Source organism: Motacilla alba, chromosome 1A, assembly GCF_015832195.1.
Source record: "Motacilla alba alba isolate MOTALB_02 chromosome 1A, Motacilla_alba_V1.0_pri, whole genome shotgun sequence".
In the NCBI taxonomy this organism is placed as follows: Eukaryota; Metazoa; Chordata; class Aves; order Passeriformes; family Motacillidae; genus Motacilla; species Motacilla alba.
Genome location: NC_052031.1, coordinates 42,120,869 through 42,139,709, shown reverse-complemented (window position 1 = coordinate 42,139,709; position 18,841 = coordinate 42,120,869). Strand labels below are relative to the sequence as shown.

The window sequence follows — 18,841 nt, the reverse complement described above, 5'->3', positions numbered from 1 at the left end:
TAAACAGAAGCCTCCTACAGGTACTACTTGTCCTTTGTGCTCAAAGATGAGGGTTTGCTAGGAAAATGATGGGATGGGCTTAGACAACTGAGAAAAGACAGCATTTAAAAGGTAGCACAATGGAGAGTGACCCTTTACTACTGTTATGTACACCTAACATAGAGTTTTTTTTACAAAATCTATACAATCATCAGTTTGAAAAGGGTTCCTTGGCATGCCCCAGATAGAAGATGGTGGGAATTTAAACTTGGAAAAATAACTAACCGGAATATTTCTGGGGAATAACAGCTTTTGGAGGAAGTGTACATTCTGGAATACTGGAACATCATCTCACATTCTGGTGTAATGACAAGTGTCAATCCAAACCTGAAGCAGCAGTTGCTCACTAAAATGGAAGTATGCATTCTGGATCCCTTTGAGCCCTTGCACATTGTAGCAGTATCTAACTACTCTGAACTGTCACCCTGATTTTCTAAGACTTTGCTAAGCCTTCTGATGTTTTCATTCTTGTAACGAACTTTCTCACACACAGTTCTGTAAACAACTTATGTTTTGCATTCTTTCATGGAGGAGGAGAGAATTGATGGACTCTTGGTCTGTCCAGTGTCATTGGAGAGGTGGCACTGTCACCCTCCAATCCACTGTCACTTTTGGAAAACTATAAATGTTGGAGTCAGAAAATAAAGGTCCCTTTTTTGTTCACCTGGAGAGCAGCAGTGTCCGTGTCGTCTTTTTGTGTCGTATTGCGACACTGAACATCTTCATTGGCTTTCCTAGGCTGCCTCTCTTGCAGGGCATGAAGCTGAATTATGCTGAAAGACTGTAAGTATGGGCATACAGAAAACTTTTTTGATGTCTTCCTCCTTGGAAAAGGCACAGTCTTGGATTCACTCTATGGCAACTGCTCAGGCACAGAATGGATACTGGCTTTTCCTGTTTTAAAGCTCTCAGTGTCTTGTAGAGAATTATGTACGGTTGTGTACGGTTCAAAGGCTTTGTTAGAAAAGCCTCCCAAAGCTTTTTGATTTAAAACACAAAGCCACTCTACAAATAAACCCTAGAAGATATGTTTGTTTTCTTTGACAATTTCAGTATTACAAATACAGGATTTAACTTGACTTTCTCAGTTTTCCACAAGTTGGTTGCTCTGATGCCTGCTAGGTACAAAGCCTCTTCAGTTATGACCTAAGGTTGTTGCAAGATCTGAAGGTAAGCCTGTATTTGGCAGATATTTGTGGGGAAATACATAGTTTATTTTGAATACTGTGCTGGCAGCTACTGCATTGTGTTTTGTGCTAAGTATTATAGGAGAGAAACTGCAAAATGGACAATTTACAAAATTCAGATCCATGAGATCCATGCAATAGGACCTGTAAAGAATACATGAGTGGCACAGAATGCTTGAAATAGGAAACCCTTCAAACTGATATTTTCGTAGAAATCATGATTTTGTTTTGGACAACTCTGCTTTAGAAATGGGAAGATTTCTCTTTAATCACTTGCCATGTATTGGCCATTAATATTCTGATCAGTGCAACAATTTAATTCATTGAGGACCATCATTCAAAAAGCATACTAATAAACAAGTGTTTTTAAATAAAAAGAAAACTCTGGAGAAGGTACTTTTTTGTCATGTTTTAATTTCCCCAAAAGATGAGTCATTCTTAGCTTCTTCCCTTTTGCCAAATCAACAAGACTCTGCTCTAATAAATCTAGCAGTATATAGACATAAATTACAACTTGATAACTCCTTTCTGTCTTCCCCCTTCCAGTCTGCCAAGGATGATTATAGGGAATCAGTGAAGGACAGATGGGGCAAGATGTGCAGTTGTGGATTTGTCTCTTTTATCATATTTCTATCTTGCCTTTTGATCTTCTCTTCTGCTTTCTTCTTCAAGTTCTCACCCACTCACAGTAAATTTTGGGAGTAATTTTTTATGGTAGCATCTTTTGGTGCTGTAGCCCAAAGCAACTCATAGGAGAGCTCTTTCAACATGATCTATGGAAAGAACTGGCTTTGGAAAAATAAAGAATGAAAGAGAGACAGACAGCTTTTTTTTTTTTCCCCAATTAGAAAAACAACAGTATGAGTTTCATTATGAGGTTTTTAAGCCCAAAAGAATTTGCAGGCTAAATATCACCAGAATGGCTTGGCTGGTTACTTAGCCCATAACAATTCAGAACATAGCTAAATGTTTTGAATACCATTATATGATGCCATTGTAAGAAATTAGTTTCTGATTTTCCCAGCCAGTCAAAAGTGACAGCACATGAAACTGCCTGAACACAAGAAAACACACAGAGAGGTTAGGGAGTCTTCATCCTTAGAGATACTCAGAACTCAGCTAGACACAGCCCTGAGCAACCTGCTGTAGCTGATGCTGCTTTTAGCAGGGGTTTGGAGTAGATAACCTGCAGAGACCCTTGCCAACCTCAATAATTCTCTGATCCTGTAATTCTTGAGCTGGAGGTGTAATTCTATTGGGTGTCTTCATTATCCTCATGGATATTATTTCCATACATAGATGGAATTCAACAAAGATATCAGTTGCTGGAACAATCAAACCTAAAGCAAAGCAAGGAAGCAACTGATTATTTTCTTTCTCTTATCTTAAACTGACCTGACCAAAAGGCTTGCTGATATTTGACTGCTGTAATGCTTGGTGTGATAGCAGAGCTTAGATCACTTCTGCTCTAGTAAACCTTTTTGAATGATGACTGGCTGGCTGTAGTTCATAGGAAAGCCCACAGATTTTAACATGGCCTCTAGAAAGATGCAGACTTGTAGAAATCAGCCTCTTTTCAAGGAGAGGATTTCTCAAAATGTTATTCACCTCTTTCAGGTGTAGAAAGAAAAAAATTGTAGTTGTTTCTAAGGGAAATTAAACTCCAGCTTATTTGAAGATTTGTGCAGTTTCATTGCCCTGCTCACTACTTAGGACTTTCTTGAAAGAATCTGGTCCTTTTTCTCAAAGTTACTAGTTTTTTTCTGCTTTCAAGTGTTTAAGATCAGCTTTTTTAAAAAAAAGGTTCTCTTACAGGCATATAAATTAGTGAAATTTATATTATTCTAATGGATCAAGACAAAGAGCACTGAAAAGTGTGTTTCTAGTCATAGAAGACTATAATTTACATGGCATTGAGAAGGTAACTTTTCTCCTTATCTTAGTTCATAGAGTAGTGGTGTTACAGGCTTTTATATAATTGAGCAAAGTATTGGTGAAATTAAATGAAATGACATATTAGTTCTGATCTTGCGTATAAATGCTCCCTTCTTCTGCCTGGAGTTGCAGAAATATTTTGCTACACTTAAAGAACTTAGTGTTATATCAGAGTTGGATTCTCTTTTTATTGGTTCCATGTAATTGTCTATAAAACTTTATTGCTAATGTAGGAAGACATAATGAAACTGCCATTCTGATCTTAAAAATGTTGCAATATGAAAAAGTTTCAAGGAGTCCATGCATAACCTGCATAGTAAAATTAGCTGCCTGGCTGATCAAATGTTATAGTAATGAGAAAATTCAACCCAAAATTTGACATTCTAACTATTGAAAAAATATCTGAGTTTCTGCAAAACAGAAACATGGTGTTTTTTGTTAGAAATAACACATTCCTTTTGAAACTAAAACACATTTAAAACAAGTATGTTTAGAGGATGTGGGGGAGTGCCTACAACACTAACTTCCAATATGCTGTTTAATGGCTTGCTACCTTAAAGGTGCAGATATCTTTAGAATTTTTATCTGTGGAGTCAATATATTGAAGCATATTTCATTTCAAAAGTCTTAATGATTCAATAAAAGCTAACTCTACAGCAGGAGGTTAAAAGTATTCTGAACTGCCATTTTTAAGGTGCTTGGGATGCCCAGCCAATTCTGTAGGCATGTCAGTACCTGAATACAGTTATTATAGCCTTAAATCTCACTGACTTCAGTCTTTTTCAAAAGGGCCATAAACAGTCCAAGTCTGAATATCAACTAAATGATCAAGTGTCAGCTTGATACCAATCAACACAATCAGCATTTTACATATTTGAATGAAGAAGTGCTACAGGCTTTTTGATCACTGGATGAGGAGTGTGAGCTGATAAAATACCACTTGAGAAAATTATTTTCCATTAGTTTTCTTTATTACTGTTCCCAAAGGCAATCAGCACAACCAATAGACCCCTCAGTGTTTGTTTTCCAAGGTCATGCTTCATCTCTGACAATCATTGTCAAAAAGACTGAAATACTGGGACACACTCATGCATGCTATCATATACCCAGTTTGGAACATTGTACTTGGAATCAATCCAAGTCCAACAGTTAAGCCATAAATAGCTATTTCCAAACTGACTACATCTGAGATATTGCCAAAAAACCAGAAGTGCTCCCGTGCCTTTCTTGTTTTGTTTTAGTCTTGCAACTCTTCATGATTTTGCTGTAACTCAGAAATCAGACCTCAGTGGAAACTTCATGGAAAAATTTATGTACTAAGTGCCTTAACAAAATTATACAGCTCAAGTGGTTTGCTTTTGTGTTATGAAATGCAAGGGCTTAGCCATTTCTAAGAAGGAAATATGTTATTTTTCTGTTCATGCCTGTTGGTCTACCATCTCCAAGCTTTTGAACAAGTTTTGTCACCTGCCAAGGAGGATCTGGTGTTGGGGATCTCTTTTGCTCTCCCAGCAGGGACCATAGACAAGTTCAGCTTGTAAGTATCTGTACAGTCAGCCTTGTCAGCTTTCCAGCAAAACTGTAGCTCTTATAAGCAAACTGCTCTGCCTCATTGCAGGAATGTGATTGGGTTGAAACTGAGCCTTTCACAGAGTGGAGATGTAGTATGTGATGCTTGCCCAGGTTACCACTCCTCTCTTCCTGCAGTGTTTCCTCCGTTGTGCCATTTCAACAGCTTCTGTGACAGTGTGGTCAACCACACCGGAATCATTTCTGGGTAAACTGCTGCTGCAGGCTGCGGGGGTGGGGTTCTCTACACAGCAACAACTCCAGCACAGACCTGCTCCCCCTGTGACTCCTGCTGCCCAGCCTAGGGAACTAACAACCAAGGTACTGTAGATGAAGGAAGTAGGAATTGAAAGGGAAGAGTGGAAGGAAACCTATGAGCAATGAGAAGGTTTTTGGAAACTTTTGGGGAAGAGAAGCAGGGTAACAGGATAGGAGTAAAAATAGTAGAAAACATGAATATACAAGTTGAAAAGCTTGTGTTTTAAAGCAGATTTATCCAGCCTGAGGCAGTAATGTCAGGAGCACTACAAATTATGCCCTCTACTTATGCTAGAGTATTTCAGTCACTTTTACTTCTTGATTTGGTTGGAAGAAGAACCAATGATGATCTGTGCTGTGAATCTGAATACCAACATTTGATAACTGCTATGGATCACTCTAGGATTTCACATAAGTGATGATAGGTTTGAGGGAGCGTAACAAAACTAGAACACCAACTGCTCTTGGTAAACTGATGCAAGAAACTAAATCTATTGAGTTTTATTTTAAATACCAAAATTAAACATGGATAATACAATTAAGTGGCGTGTCACAGTAAAATGTGCTTATCTGCAAGTGTTTACTTATTTTTGGTGAAGACAAAGTTTCATGATCATATTGAATACTAACACAGGAAAACTTCCTTGCAGCAGGAGTGATCTTAATGGTGGCTTTTGTAGCAATTGTGCCCTTTTCTGGCAACAGCTGGGAAACTCAAAAAACAGTGTCTGTTTTATGGATGCAAGAATAAGCTGCTTATACTAGTGACAGGCTATGTTCTTCAAAATATAAACCTAGTTGAAGATGAACTCAAACTAGAATGAAAGTAGCCAGCAAACAATTTCTAAGTGAGAATTAAAGAAAAAAAAGTAAAGAGCACACAGAGTAAGTAAGAGCTCTTATCTCCAACAGGCTTCCTTCTGATCATTTTAGCCTGAATTTAATATTTTGTTTCCATCAGAAAGATTGTGTGGTGTGAAAACACTTGTTAGGTTGTAGCCTTACAGCATATTGATGGAAAACTGCCTGGCTTTGTTCTGAATGGGCTGAAGCCGCCAGACCATGCTCCCTTGGCAATTCCTGCTACTGCACCTGCAAAAGTTGTGGCACCCAGGTATTCCTTGTAACTTTGAAAGGGAAGTGCAGCAATTTGCTGCATAACTTGTCTGCTCTGTGGCCCTGTTGACTCTCCCTGCAGCTAGGACCAGTCTCCATAGTACCTGTATTGTTAATTGCCACTGTAAAACACCTGGAGAAATTGCAACTGGATTGTGATGGAGATTCTGCATATAGTGTGTCCATATGATGCAGGCTTGCAATTAGTAATGTGCAAGATGATAAAAACAGTTAATGTTCTGTGATACAACAGAATGCTACAGGAAGCTGAGGGGTTTTTCTGAAAGCTTGTTCTAATGACAAAATTGGGGGCATTCTTCCTGTCTTCATTTTGTAATACTAAGCAGATGCCTCCTTCTGCTTCACTCCACTCTACAAGTACATGGCTTGGCCAGACACTCAGGAATTGTCATTCTCTGAAACAGAACTTCTCATTATGCTCAGATCAGCATAAAATTTCATAATATTAGGGCCACTGCAAGAAAGGTTTGACACAAGCTAACACACATACAGCTATGTATGTATACAGCCCTCCTGCAAGAGAGGAAAGGGATTGGGTAAGGTATTTGCAGTTTGGACTTTCTACCCCCCCAAATGACCCACTATATGTGAATGCCTCACCAGTGGAATAGGGCCTGTTGATTAGATTTTTACCATTTTATAAGCATGACCTGATGAGATGCAATAACACCACTCATTTTGGAATCAGACATGTGTCTAGCTAGCTCATCTATAGTGGCAGCTTTTGTACTTGATAAAGGCACACAAGCAGAATAATGTATTTAATAGTAAAACAAGAGAGTCTGAATCTACTACCACTCCCTTCTTTTTTCTCTCTGCATAAGCCACACAAGTAACAGTCAAGAGAAAATCTAGATGGTAGCAGCAGGAAGCATCTGTGGCAGTCTGTCATGTTGTGGGCTTACCAACAGTCATGCTGGAAAGTTCTTCCTGCCCAAGCAGCCAGTGCTGCAACAGAAAAAAAAAAAAAAAAAAAAAAAGAAGAAAGAAAAAAAAAGAGTACAGGCTTTTCTTGTCCAGACACAAGTCCCTGCCCTACTCTGGTAAAGTAGTGATGAACACAGATGTAACTGGTAACATTGTCTCTCATATCTTCTCTGCAACTATCCTGAAGTGAAGCAGCTGCCACTGCTGCCTGAATCCTGTCCCACTGGATGGGTAGCTAACCTAAGAGAAACAAAGTCTCCTAGCTCTTTTAAACATACTAACAGAAGTCTGATTCAGCCCTGGTAAAATAAACTGGTGTCTTGGTCCTTAGATAGACGCCGCAAAGCGGCAGCAGAGGAGAGAGCAGTGACACTTCTAAATCAGTGCCCAAGTCATTTCTGGACCACTCATGAGATACAGAGTGAAGGCTCCTTTTAGAGGATGCATGGGGGATGTGGAGCTGGGAGACTTGCACTATGATATTGCAAAACAAATGCATGGAGCACAGCCCCTGCTAAGCACCTGGATTCTCTGGTGGGTCAGACCTCACCATTCATAAAGCAATTAGCAGAAGAAATTAACATCACAGATGATGTAGTTGCAGTTGTTCAAGAACCATTTGGTTCCTTATTTTTCAATAATTGTGGCATATTGTTTTTCCTCACTTGTTTTTGTAATTACAATTGTTATCATTTGTCTTTGTACTTCTGGCAGTTGCAGACATTGGTTTCAAGCACTTATTTTAGCTTTACTGCTATTGGAAGACTGCTGTTGAAAACATGCACTCTAAAGAAACTAATTTTATGGAGGATTATAGAAAAATCAGAAACAGGATTAATGTCTAGCTCACAATTCTTATTTCAGCACTCTAAGAAATTACTAGTGTGCTTCCAGGGAATACTTACCCCTAAAAATTATGTATAAATAAAATTCAGAGTAATAAAAGTTGTTTATTTTTTTTAAAAGGCCACTTGCTAAAATTACCTATAAACATGCATAATATAGTTCCACTTGGACAATTACATTTTTTCCTGAAAATTTAGGTGAGCTCTGATATCAAGAGCTCATTTTTCTAGTTAGATTTCTTATTGTAGATTCCTCATTCATGTTTATTCTATTCCCTAGATCATTCTCCTTTAGGTGAATTGTCCCCTTGTAGTACATACCTAAAGAGATACTTTACCAAACTAGGCATCTTCATCCAAGTCACCAGTTTTCATTGATTCACCTTTGCAGCTAACATCCATGTTATAGCAGATGAATGATCCTGTTGTAAGATGTACTAAGTGAAGATGCTCTAAATCATTCCATAGAGCATCTTCTGAAGCATTAATAAGTTTGTACTAACCTTTGCTATGTTGTAGTAAATTCTCCCAAAATTGATCTAGCTCTCACAAACTAAGTAAGACACAGGAATAGTACCTGATTTTTAATTGAACATTACCAAACAATTTGCTAAAGTAACTTGATTACAATACATTGAATTCTGCAACACGACAGAATTTCAGGTATTGTGTGGCAAAGAGACACCAAACTATGTATCTACTTAGAAAAAACCTGCTTTACTTAATTTAGAAACACTGGATGAAAGTGCATTGAAATAAAAATGTATTTACCAACATACCCATGTTACTGGCAACACAGGAAACCTTACTGGTATTGATCATCCATTAAAATATTTGGGGAAAAAAAAAAAGGAAGATGTTATTTAAATTTGGAATTGCATATGGGTATTCATCCACACATCAATGCTACTGATATAAAACACCATAAGAGGATTATCCCAGAAAATTTCATAGTAAAACCTGTACAATTATCCAAAAACAACTAGTGACTGCAAACTTTCAGAGATTCAAATAATGCACATACATTATAGAGGGCAAGAGTTATAGTCTGGTATTTAAGGTAACAGTAAGAGACTTAAATGCAGCTCAACACATGCTGCATATTACTCTGTCAGTGTTTTTATTGTGCTGTTTGGGTACTAAGGGAGGAACATTGAGGGATTTAATCCCCATAGTCATTATGAAGATATGTATCTTTTACACAAAAGCATCTAATTAAAAGGAAAAAACAAAAAAGGACCTTTGGATAACACCCACTTTTATACAAATTCTAATAACTTTAGGTTCTTTGGCAGAGTAATTGTCACTCTCAACTTCTAATCCAGACAGTTATTTGTTTTAAAGTGCTGGTCTTGAATTATACAATTTTCTTTTACACGTGTTTCCCTTCAGGCATCAGTAATAAGAGATAAGTTCTCTTATTTATCCTTTCGTACAAATACAATCCCTACACTGAAAAAATAAAACTCTCAAATATCTATCTGCATCAATAGACTACTCATCATTTTTGTGGCCATCCTCTGGACTTGCTCCAACAGGTCCATGTCCTCCTTATGTTGGGTGTCCTAGATTTGGACACAGAACTCCAGGAGGGATTTCATGAGAGCAGAGCAGAAGGGGAGAGTCACCCCGCTCAATCCAGTAGTCACGTTAGTGCTTTGATGCAGCCCAGGATACATTTGGCTTTCTGGGCTGGAAGTGCACATTGCTGGGTGATGTCCAGCTTCTCATCCATTGGTATTCCCAGTACCCTCTGCACTGCTTTCAATCCATTCATCCCTCAGTGTATATTGATACTGCGCATTGCCTCAAGCCAGGTGCAGAATAATTTTAAACTTCATGATGTTTGTACATGCCAATTCCTCATGCCTCTGGATGGCATCCCTTCCCCTGTATCAATTGAATCACTCAGCTTGGTGTCACCCATGAGCTTCCTGAAGGTGCACTCAATCTCACTATCTATGTCATTAATATATTAAATACTATAGGCCCCAAACCAGACCCCTGGGGGGATACCACTCAGCACTGGTAGCTCTTTGGTTGCTGTCATACAATTCCTTGCCATCTAATAGTCCATCCATCAAATCCACATCAATTTAGAGGCAAAAGCATTGGAAGGGACAGTACTAAAGGCTTTACAGAAGTGACATCACTTACCTTTCCTTTGTCCCCTGATGCAGTGACTCCATCATAGGTAGCCACTAGATTAGTTGAACATGATTTGCTCTTGGCAAAGCCATGCCGGCTGCCTCTAATCACCTTTATACAACCACCCCTCATATGCTTTGACATAACTTCCAGCAGGACCTGCTCCATGATCTTGTTGGGCACAAAGGTGAGGCTGACTGGTCAGCAGTTCCCAGAGTCTGGGTGTGATCCCTTCCCTTCAGTGCTTGAGATAGTTACAGGTAGTCAGTGTCACTCCAGTCACTGAATGATAGTCACAGTCTGATTATCATGATTTTTCAAATATCATGGAGACATGGCTCTGCCACTACAACTGCCAATTCCCTAATTACTCCAGGATGTTTCTTAGACTAAAAGTAACATCATATGTATTTCAAATCATCCTTGTATTTCAAATCGTTATGTACCTACTTGAGATTCTTTTCTTTTCCATTTCCTTGCTCCTGTTGGCAAACAAACTTTAATGGGATTTCAAGAAGAAAATTTCAACAGAAGCAAAAAACCCAACACTACTCCACAAGTTATTTCATAGATTTTATATTTATTTTATTTTCATAACCATTTGGATGGAAGAGAAAAAAATGTAGGATCAGAGTTTGGAAAGATCATAAGGTATAATGGTTCTATGGCAGCAAGACAGTCTGCAGTTAAATCTTTGTGCCCTTGAACTACATTGTCTTCCTGCATGTAGGTGGATGAATACCCACGTGGTGGAATAACACCATTCTGGCAAAGCAGATCTCACACTCCCCTCTAGTGACAGAGTAAGACCTTCTGAGGCCTCTTGTCAGCCTGGACAGCTCTGCTGCTAACACAGCTGCTCCCAATAGGATCCCATATAATTACAGTTGGGCCTCTTAGTTTAATTTTAAAGCAGAATTAACACTAAGTTAAAATACCTCATTTTAGACATGAAAGAATTTTTGGTGGGCTACTATATTGCTAGTATATTTGCCCCTTATGCTCATGTATTGTTTTACATCAATTATTATGAAACCATATGCAATTAGTGTAATTAATGTGTGCATTGCAGCATTCATGCACCGAGTTTATCATGTCTGTCCGTGTGTCCCTGAATTCTACATATCCTTTTACTAATTCTTTTCCTGCAGTGACCATGCAGTCAGCACAAGCCTGGAATTACTATCTTAAAGTGTTCTTCTCTAGATACAATTTTTATTTGGACATATACTACCTTAACACAGTGCCTGAGAAGAAACCAACTCCATCGCTGCTGAAACAGCAGCCTGCTGACACATGATGCTTGGAACATATTTTCTGAGGCACCATTTATCATTGTCATCACAGTGCACAACAACTTATTACGGTAAATTACTCTTGCATATCACAACCCTAAAAAGACAATGCCAACTCGTAATTGTGTTATTAGGAGATTACAATAATCTTAAAATAATTTTTAAAATAAAATCTATACATACCAATGAGGGAATATATTCATCATAAAAACTACTACCTGCCAGCTTTATAACTACAGTCACTATAGCTAATTACATGTCTGCAGTAAAGGAATACTTTGCTTCCTACGTGCATTTGGGAATCCTCAAAGCACTCTCAGGTGAGGAGAAACACCAAGAAACAACTTTGTAAGCCCTACAATTTGAGAAACGCTCATCTATCAATTTGTAGAAAGAGGGATGCCACCCTCCTTCTCTCCAAAATCACAGCCCTTCCTTTGCTTCATGCCTATCACATGGCAATTTATAGTCCAGGAATTTTGTGGGCAGGTAGAGATTCCAGTTTACTGTTAGCATACCAAAATTAGTAAAATATACTGACCTGCTGAAAGAATAGCAGCTCTAAAGAAGGCAAAAGGAAAATTATTCAGTAGGACTGGGAATTGTCATTCAGCTCAGTTTCTAAAAAAAGTAACATGTTTCTGACAACTGGGTTTTAAGCAGCTTCCAGAACAGATCCAAACCTGAAAACACAAGGTACAAGAGATACTGAAAACACGCAGCACACAATTAAAGCAGCAGAGATGGTACTTTCTCCCATTCAGGTGATGAGAAGACACAGAATAAATTAAGATCACACAAAGTTTTGTAGTAGCCCAGAGGGATAGAATCTAAATGTAGTCTCCCTGATGAGACACATCATTCACAGCTGAATAAAACCTGGTAGAAAGAAGATAGTTGGAAAAAAAGTTGAGAAAGGCTGGAAGACTTTAATAATGGTGAAGAGGTCAATTTAAGTTTAACTAGTTAACTTACTGTTCCTGCAGTGGGGTAGAGTGCAGAACATTTAAGTCTTATCATTACTAACTTTTTTAAATGCTACATTTTATTTTGTGATCTAAATCATAGGGACTAAAAGAAAAGGATGAGAGGGTGACCTGTGTAGAAGGAAAATAAATCCAAACCAAACCAAAACAAACAAAAACAAAACTCCACGAATAAGCCAAACCAAAAACAAATAATGGCAAAAAAGCTGTAGCTTTTGCTAGGTCCAAGTTAAAGTCAATGTGTCTTGTCCAACCACTTATATTTTTGAAAAGGGTTCATATTGTGAAGTCAAAATGGCAAATTATCTGCCAACATAATCTCAATGTAAGGACTGCTAGTAGATTTTTATGGAAACTGCCTTATATACTTGTGATAATCCTCCTTTTTTCACCACTTCTAAAGTTATTATTTTAAATGTCCATTTCATGGTTAAACACAATTTACTTGGAACTGTCCTGTAAGTGACAATTCTTATATGTTGACCTAATTAGTGACCTGATTCTGTAGATGTAAAAGTTTAATGTCAGAACAACCAGTAAAAGGTAGGCTGGATTTAAAACAGAAAGGAAGGGTAATTGCAGTATGAGTTACTTCTTCGGGAACACTGGCATATCGAATGACAGCTTTGACATCCCAGCCATTCTTTCTGCTAATTGCTGTAAACCCTGTTTTTACTAGCAAAGCTATGGGAGCTGTACTTTTCCGGCGAGGTTGGTTTCCTCACCTAGCTTTCCACGGAGCTGCATAAACATTCACAGCACTACTATCACTAGCGTTGCAGCACTGCAGTTTTCTTAATTTTTGTTTAAGGTAGGTGTAGTTTGTTAGAGCATTAAAGGTCTGTTAAAAAAACACTCTATATGATACAGATGCGAGTGCCAATTTAGAAATCTAGAAAGTCCGACCAAAATAAGAAACAACTGAAGAAGACAAGAGGCCAAACTACCTAAGGTAGCTGAATACAAAATCAGTCCGAGGTTTTAAACACAGCTGCCCTGCATGAATTTGTAAGTCTCAAAATCGAGGTTAAAATGGGCCAGACCTTTCGCTAGCCGAGCATTCCACCTATGTCTGAGGCTCCGCCGAACCGTGGCCCACGCTGAGCGCTCATCCCCCGCAAACCCTAAGCCGCCGTGTCCCGACCACCGGGCAGACTCGGAGGGTTTGACTTCCCCGTCTTGACTGCGGACGCCGGCGCGCTCCCTGCCCGCCGAGCCGGGGCAGCGGGGGCGCTGCGGCTTTAAGAGCGCTCCGCGCGCCGGGCCCGCGGCCCCGCCCCGCGCAGCGCGGCCGCGCATGGGCGGATGGGCTCCGCGCTCTTGGCGCGGCGGATGAATCCGGGGCTCGGCGGGCCGCGCCCGGAGCGCGGGGCTCTCACGGGCCGCTCCCTCCCGCTCCGCCCATGGCCTCCCCGCTGGTAAGAGCACGGCCCCGGCCCCCGGCAGCCAGGACGGCGAGCAGGCGAGCCGCGGCCGGCGGGTATCGCCCGGCATCGCCCGGCGCCCAGAGCTGCCCGGCCGCGGCCGCCGCCCCCGCTGCTGGCAACGCTCCGGACGCCGGGACTGGCGGCTCCCGCCGCGCGCGGGGCGTTAGCGGCCCCTGAGGGGCGGGGGAGGGCGAGCGCGGCCGCCCCCGCCCGCAGCCTGACGGTGCGCACCCTCTCCCCAGGAGGACCCCGTCCTGATCCGGCCTTTCCGCGGCCACACGGCGGCGGTGACGGGCGTCGCCTTCGACGCGAACGCGGCGGAGATGGGTGAGTGCGGGGCCGGGCGCCGGTTGCTTTCCGGGCGGGGCAGCCCGCTCCCTCCTCCCTTTTTCCCTCCCCGGGGCCGCCGCGCGGTTCCGGGCGCAGGTCCGGGCGCGGAGGCGGGGCGGGCTCCCGCGCCTTCGGGCGGGCTAAGGAGTCTCTTCCCCTTCCTTAAGCGACAACTTTTTGAGCAAACCACAAGGCTGGAGGAGGGGTTTGTCCCGCGGAGAGAGAGGAGGAGGAGGAGGAAGTAAGTGAGGGGAGCGTCGAGGCCGGAGGGGCAGGGGCTGCTCCGTGCCTCCGCTGCCGCCCCTGTCCCCCGCGGTCCCCCTGGAATCTACCGGGCCCACCACGGAGGGCTGGCTGCAAACTCTGCCGGCGTCCCGAGGCTGGGAGTGCCTGCAGCCCCATCCTCCCTGGGGGCGTGGGGAGAGCCGGCAGGAGTTCACGGACCCCTCTCTGCTAAGGAGCTGCTTTTAACTGCCTAAGATGAGGATTCGTCTGGCGAGAAGATGGACGTGGATCCGCAAAAGCTGCGTGTTCCTCGGCTTCTTAATGATCGCTTACTTTGTGGTCGAGCTGTCGGTTTCTTCCTTCGGTGCCTCCCTCGCCGGCAAGAGCATCACTAAAGGGAAATGGGAGAGGCGCTTTTCTGATGGAGCAGAAAAAGCTGTCGATTTGGCTCGTCCAGTTTATGACAAACCCCCACCTGATCCTTATGCTCCAGGAGAATGGGGTAAAGCCTCTCGCCCGCAGCTGAGTCCTGAGGAACAGAAACAGGAAGAAGAGCTGATTGAGAAGTATGCAATAAATATTTATTTAAGTGATAAAATTTCTCTCCACCGGCACATTGAAGATAATCGACTGAGTGGTTGTAAAACTAAATCTTACAACTACAGAAGACTGCCCACAACATCTGTTATAATTGCTTTCTACAATGAAGCCTGGTCAACGCTGCTGCGGACGATACATAGTGTTCTTGAAACATCACCTTCAGTGCTTCTGAAAGAAATTATACTGGTGGATGACCTGAGTGATAAAATGTATTTGAAGGCTGAACTCGAAAAGTACATAAGCAGTCTGAAAAGAGTTCGCTTGATAAGAACCAACAAACGAGAAGGTTTGGTTCGTGCACGCTTGATTGGCGCTACCTTTGCTACCGGTGATGTTCTCACATTCCTAGATTGTCACTGTGAATGTGTTTCCGGCTGGCTGGAACCACTGCTCGAGAGGATTGCTGAGAATGAGACTGTTATTGTTTGTCCTGTCATTGACACCATTGACTGGAAAACATTTGAATACTACATGCAAACAGCAGAGCCCATGATTGGGGGGTTTGACTGGCGGCTGACATTCCAGTGGCACTCGGTGCCTAAACACGAACGTCTCAGGCGCAAGTCGGAAACCGACCCCATCAGATCCCCAACTATGGCTGGTGGCTTGTTTGCTGTCAGCAAGAAGTATTTTGAGTACCTGGGAACCTATGATACAGGAATGGATGTTTGGGGAGGGGAGAACTTAGAATTATCATTTAGGGTTTGGCAGTGTGGAGGCATGTTGGAAATTCATCCATGCTCCCACGTGGGCCATGTGTTTCCAAAGCGTGCGCCCTATGCTAGACCAAATTTCCTTCAGAACACGGCCCGTGCTGCTGAGGTGTGGATGGATGAGTTCAAAGATCACTTCTACAACAGAAATCCTTCAGCAAGGAAAGAAAACTACGGAGACATTTCTGAAAGAAAAATTCTTAGGGAGCGTTTGAAATGCAAGAGTTTTCACTGGTATTTAAAAAATGTATTTGCTGAGTTGCATGTACCAGAAGATCGTCCTGGCTGGCACGGTGCTATCCGCAGCACAGGAATACCTTCAGAGTGCCTTGACTATGTCTTACAGGAACATAATCCTACCGGGTCTCACCTTTCTCTCTTTGGCTGTCATGGTCAGGGAGGCAACCAATTTTTTGAATATACATCAAATCAGGAGATTAGATTTAACTCCGTAACTGAGCTATGTGCTGAAGTCCCTGAGCGTGAAGACTTCATAGGTATGAGAAGCTGCCCAAAAGATGGATCTCCTATCCCAGAAATTATTATCTGGCACTTCAAAGAAGATGGGACTATTTATCATCCTCATTCAGGGAAGTGCCTTACTGCTTATCGTACGACTGAGGGGCATGCTGATGTGCAAATGAGAACTTGTAATGCTGGAGATAAAAATCAGATTTGGAAATTTGAGAAATAATCACTGCTGGTAGTACGAATCGGATGGACTGTGATCTTTAAACTTTTTACATGTGTGAGCAGATAGCAATGTTTGATTGAATTCCTTGAAATGTTTTCACATCTGTCTGTAGTGGTGTAGAAACTGTCTACTATGATGAACTGTATGGAAAGCACAAGTAAATAGTGGGGTTCGGTTTCTAAAACATAGATTAGAACATCTAATGCCTTTTATTTTTGTAAAATTTTGGTCCATTATTACTTTCCTAAGTCTTGATTATAAAACAAAAGCTTCTGAGGGGACTGAAGAGAGATTTTCTAAATCTTAAGATTATGCAATGATCCTGCAAGATAATATTCCATGTAAACAAAAATCTTTTATTTACGGAAGTAAAAGTTAAGGTTCTTGCAGTGGTATTAGCTGACTATGTTGCAGATACATTATAAAACATGTATCTAACACCCTAAGTAATGCTACAGTAGCATGTGATTGATTGGCCATTGATGTGGAAAGTTGAATCTAAGCCTTGGAATGGTCTGCATTTTTCTGGGGTTGTACACGCTGTTAAGGGTACTATATTATACAGAAGAATAGTAAGTTTACCAGAAGGGCTTTGGCACTGCTTTGCGGTCTCGTACCTATTGTAAAAAAATCTTACCCCATGTGGCTTAGTCAGGAGCTCTCATGCATTTAGAGGAGAGTGTGAATGCAGTGGAACCAAGGATATGCTGGTGATGTCCTTCCACAAATGGAAGAAATAGGGATGGCTACAAGTAAGAATTTTATTTAAAGGCAATGGAGAAGGAAAGGAAGCACAAAATTGCCTTAGCTACTTCTGTTTCTTAACTGTATATTTAATGTATACATTACTTCTGTGTAAGCTTTTCCAAGTTCAGCTCCACATCTTAGGGACATAAAAGTTACATGATCTAGACCATGTTTGAGTTTTTTGTTGTTTGTTTTTTTGTTATTGTTGTTTTGTTTTTTTTTCATTTGATCTGTCAGCAGTGTAGAGAAAGGTAACATAGAGGAACATTTGGGCTGGTTTTTTGTTTTTTTTTTTTTTTTTTGTGTTTGGGCAACAACTGACGTGGGTCAGCCTTAGGAAGAGTTTTGAAATAATACAGCATAAATTGCCTGTTTCTAGTCAAAACAATACCACTGGAGACCTTGGGTAAGACTGGGAAGATGAAGCTTCTGACATAAGGGCAGTTGGAAAGACAAAGGACAGCTTGGAGGAAACTAAGATTTGTTGGTGGTTTAAAGAATTACTTATTTAGAATGTTTTCTTTTTTCTGTTACACGGAGTTTTTGAAGAATACTGATTCTTGAATCGTAACACTAATCTGTTTTGATTGTGATTATAGATGGTAGATGTGATAGATATATTGTATACTTGAAAAAAATTTTGCATTATTATCTGTGTTTTAGTTTGGTAGGATTTAAGTTGAACACTTTTCTTAATGTGCTGGGCATTCCAGCTGTTTTTATTTCTCTCACTGACGTGATAAATGTTCTTCAGTATCCATAGTGTAGTAAGTCTTTACATGAGGCTGGTAGGTAGAAACTTGAGTGAGCATTAGTTATCTGGATGTTTGAGGAATGTAGTGGATGGGCATTTGCTACAGGTGTTAGTAGGTAGAAAGGTTGAAAAGGGACAAGTGAGACCTGATGTAGTTGAAGTTTTGCCAAAAATAAAGTAAGAGTAAGTTATAACATATTCTTAAATCTTAGTGACTTGAAAGCTTTGAGAGGTTTGGGTAGAAACAGGTTAACTTAGAAGATGAACAGAAGAAAATTTGGAGCTTGGAATGCAGCATTGAATTATGCTAAAAATGCTTGCCACTGTGTGGCATGGATTCTTTTCAGACTTTAATTTATTTTTAGGCAATTACTTGCAATTTTAATTTTTCCCCTTTTTTATCTTCCTTTTTCCCATTAAGTTGTTTTTTTTGCTGTTGTTGGTTTTTTTGTTTGTTAAAAAAAAAGAAAGGGAACTTTTTACTATATAAGGGAAGCATTCCTGAAAATTGCATTCCACTTTGCTGCAGGAATTCTTTTGTGTACCTGCAAGTTATGAACGATTTATCGAATTTTAAAAGGCAGCCAATCGTTATGTACTAGGGCAATAAATTATATAAAGTATGTACTTTTGTGAAAAGCTTTTTGTAGGCTATTACATTCGATAGAAATGACAGGAAAAAGGCCTAGGTTCACTTATGTGGCAGTTCATAAATAGTATGTGCAATGCATGTTTCTTCAGATGAAAGTAATGAAATGATGTGAATACAGACTATGCAAATTTTATACAGGTAATTTTTAGCACTTGGCAAAAACTGCTTTTTGTATAAAGAAATACCTTGAAGTTAAACCTGACGTTCAAAGTGTTCCTTATCTATTTAAGCAATAATTATAAGTGAATCTGCCTCTGAGTTTGAAAAGTTATTCTCTCTATGTATCTGAACCCTTCCTCCTCCCCATGACCTCCCTTTCTGTTTTTGGAGTTATTTAGAAATAAACTGGGGAGAAAAAAAAAAAAAACCAAAA

At 40.6% G+C, this 18,841-nt stretch overlaps 2 protein-coding genes and 1 long non-coding RNA gene across 11 annotated transcripts in view; 2 read left to right on the top strand and 1 right to left on the bottom strand.

The window, feature by feature from the left end:
• LOC119708727 overlaps positions 1-13,602 on the bottom strand; it is a 24,200-nt gene extending 10,598 nt beyond the window's left edge. For both annotated transcript variants that reach the window (XR_005259166.1, XR_005259165.1), the window contains exons 1-2: positions 13,370-13,602; positions 11,882-12,023 (exon numbers count right to left, since the gene is read on the bottom strand). This is a non-coding gene — a long non-coding RNA (uncharacterized LOC119708727). The remainder of the gene's footprint in view (positions 1-11,881; positions 12,024-13,369) is intronic.
• Positions 13,537-18,841, top strand: part of POC1B (POC1 centriolar protein B) — a 43,948-nt gene continuing 38,643 nt past the window's right edge. For 6 of the 7 annotated variants that reach the window (XR_005259164.1, XR_005259163.1, XR_005259162.1 and 3 more), the window contains exons 1-2: positions 13,606-13,744; positions 13,996-14,080. Coding sequence is in view for 2 of the 7 variants with exons in the window: in XM_038155474.1 (XP_038011402.1) it covers positions 13,730-13,744; positions 13,996-14,080 (100 nt within the window). In the remaining 5 variants the exon portion in view is untranslated. Of the gene's footprint in view, positions 13,745-13,995; positions 14,081-18,841 lie in introns of all 7 variants that reach the window. The other variant, XM_038155476.1, reaches the window with a different exon arrangement.
• GALNT4 (polypeptide N-acetylgalactosaminyltransferase 4) lies at positions 13,698-18,841 on the top strand. Of its 2 annotated transcripts, XM_038155473.1 has the most exons (3): positions 13,698-13,744; positions 13,996-14,080; positions 14,251-18,841. In XM_038155473.1, exon 3 carries the CDS (start codon positions 14,564-14,566, stop codon positions 16,313-16,315), a length of 1,752 nt encoding a protein of 583 aa, XP_038011401.1. In that variant the 5' UTR covers positions 13,698-13,744; positions 13,996-14,080; positions 14,251-14,563; the 3' UTR covers positions 16,316-18,841. The 2 variants fall into 2 exon arrangements, with proteins under 2 accessions (XP_038011401.1, XP_038011399.1); XM_038155471.1 differs by lacking the exon at positions 13,698-13,744 and having other exon boundaries at positions 13,752-14,080.

Excerpts from the sequence above, each read along its gene's own strand:
- GALNT4 (XM_038155473.1), top strand. The coding sequence starts at position 14,564 with ATGAGGATTCGTCTGGCGAGAAGATGGACGTGGATCCGCAAAAGCTGC.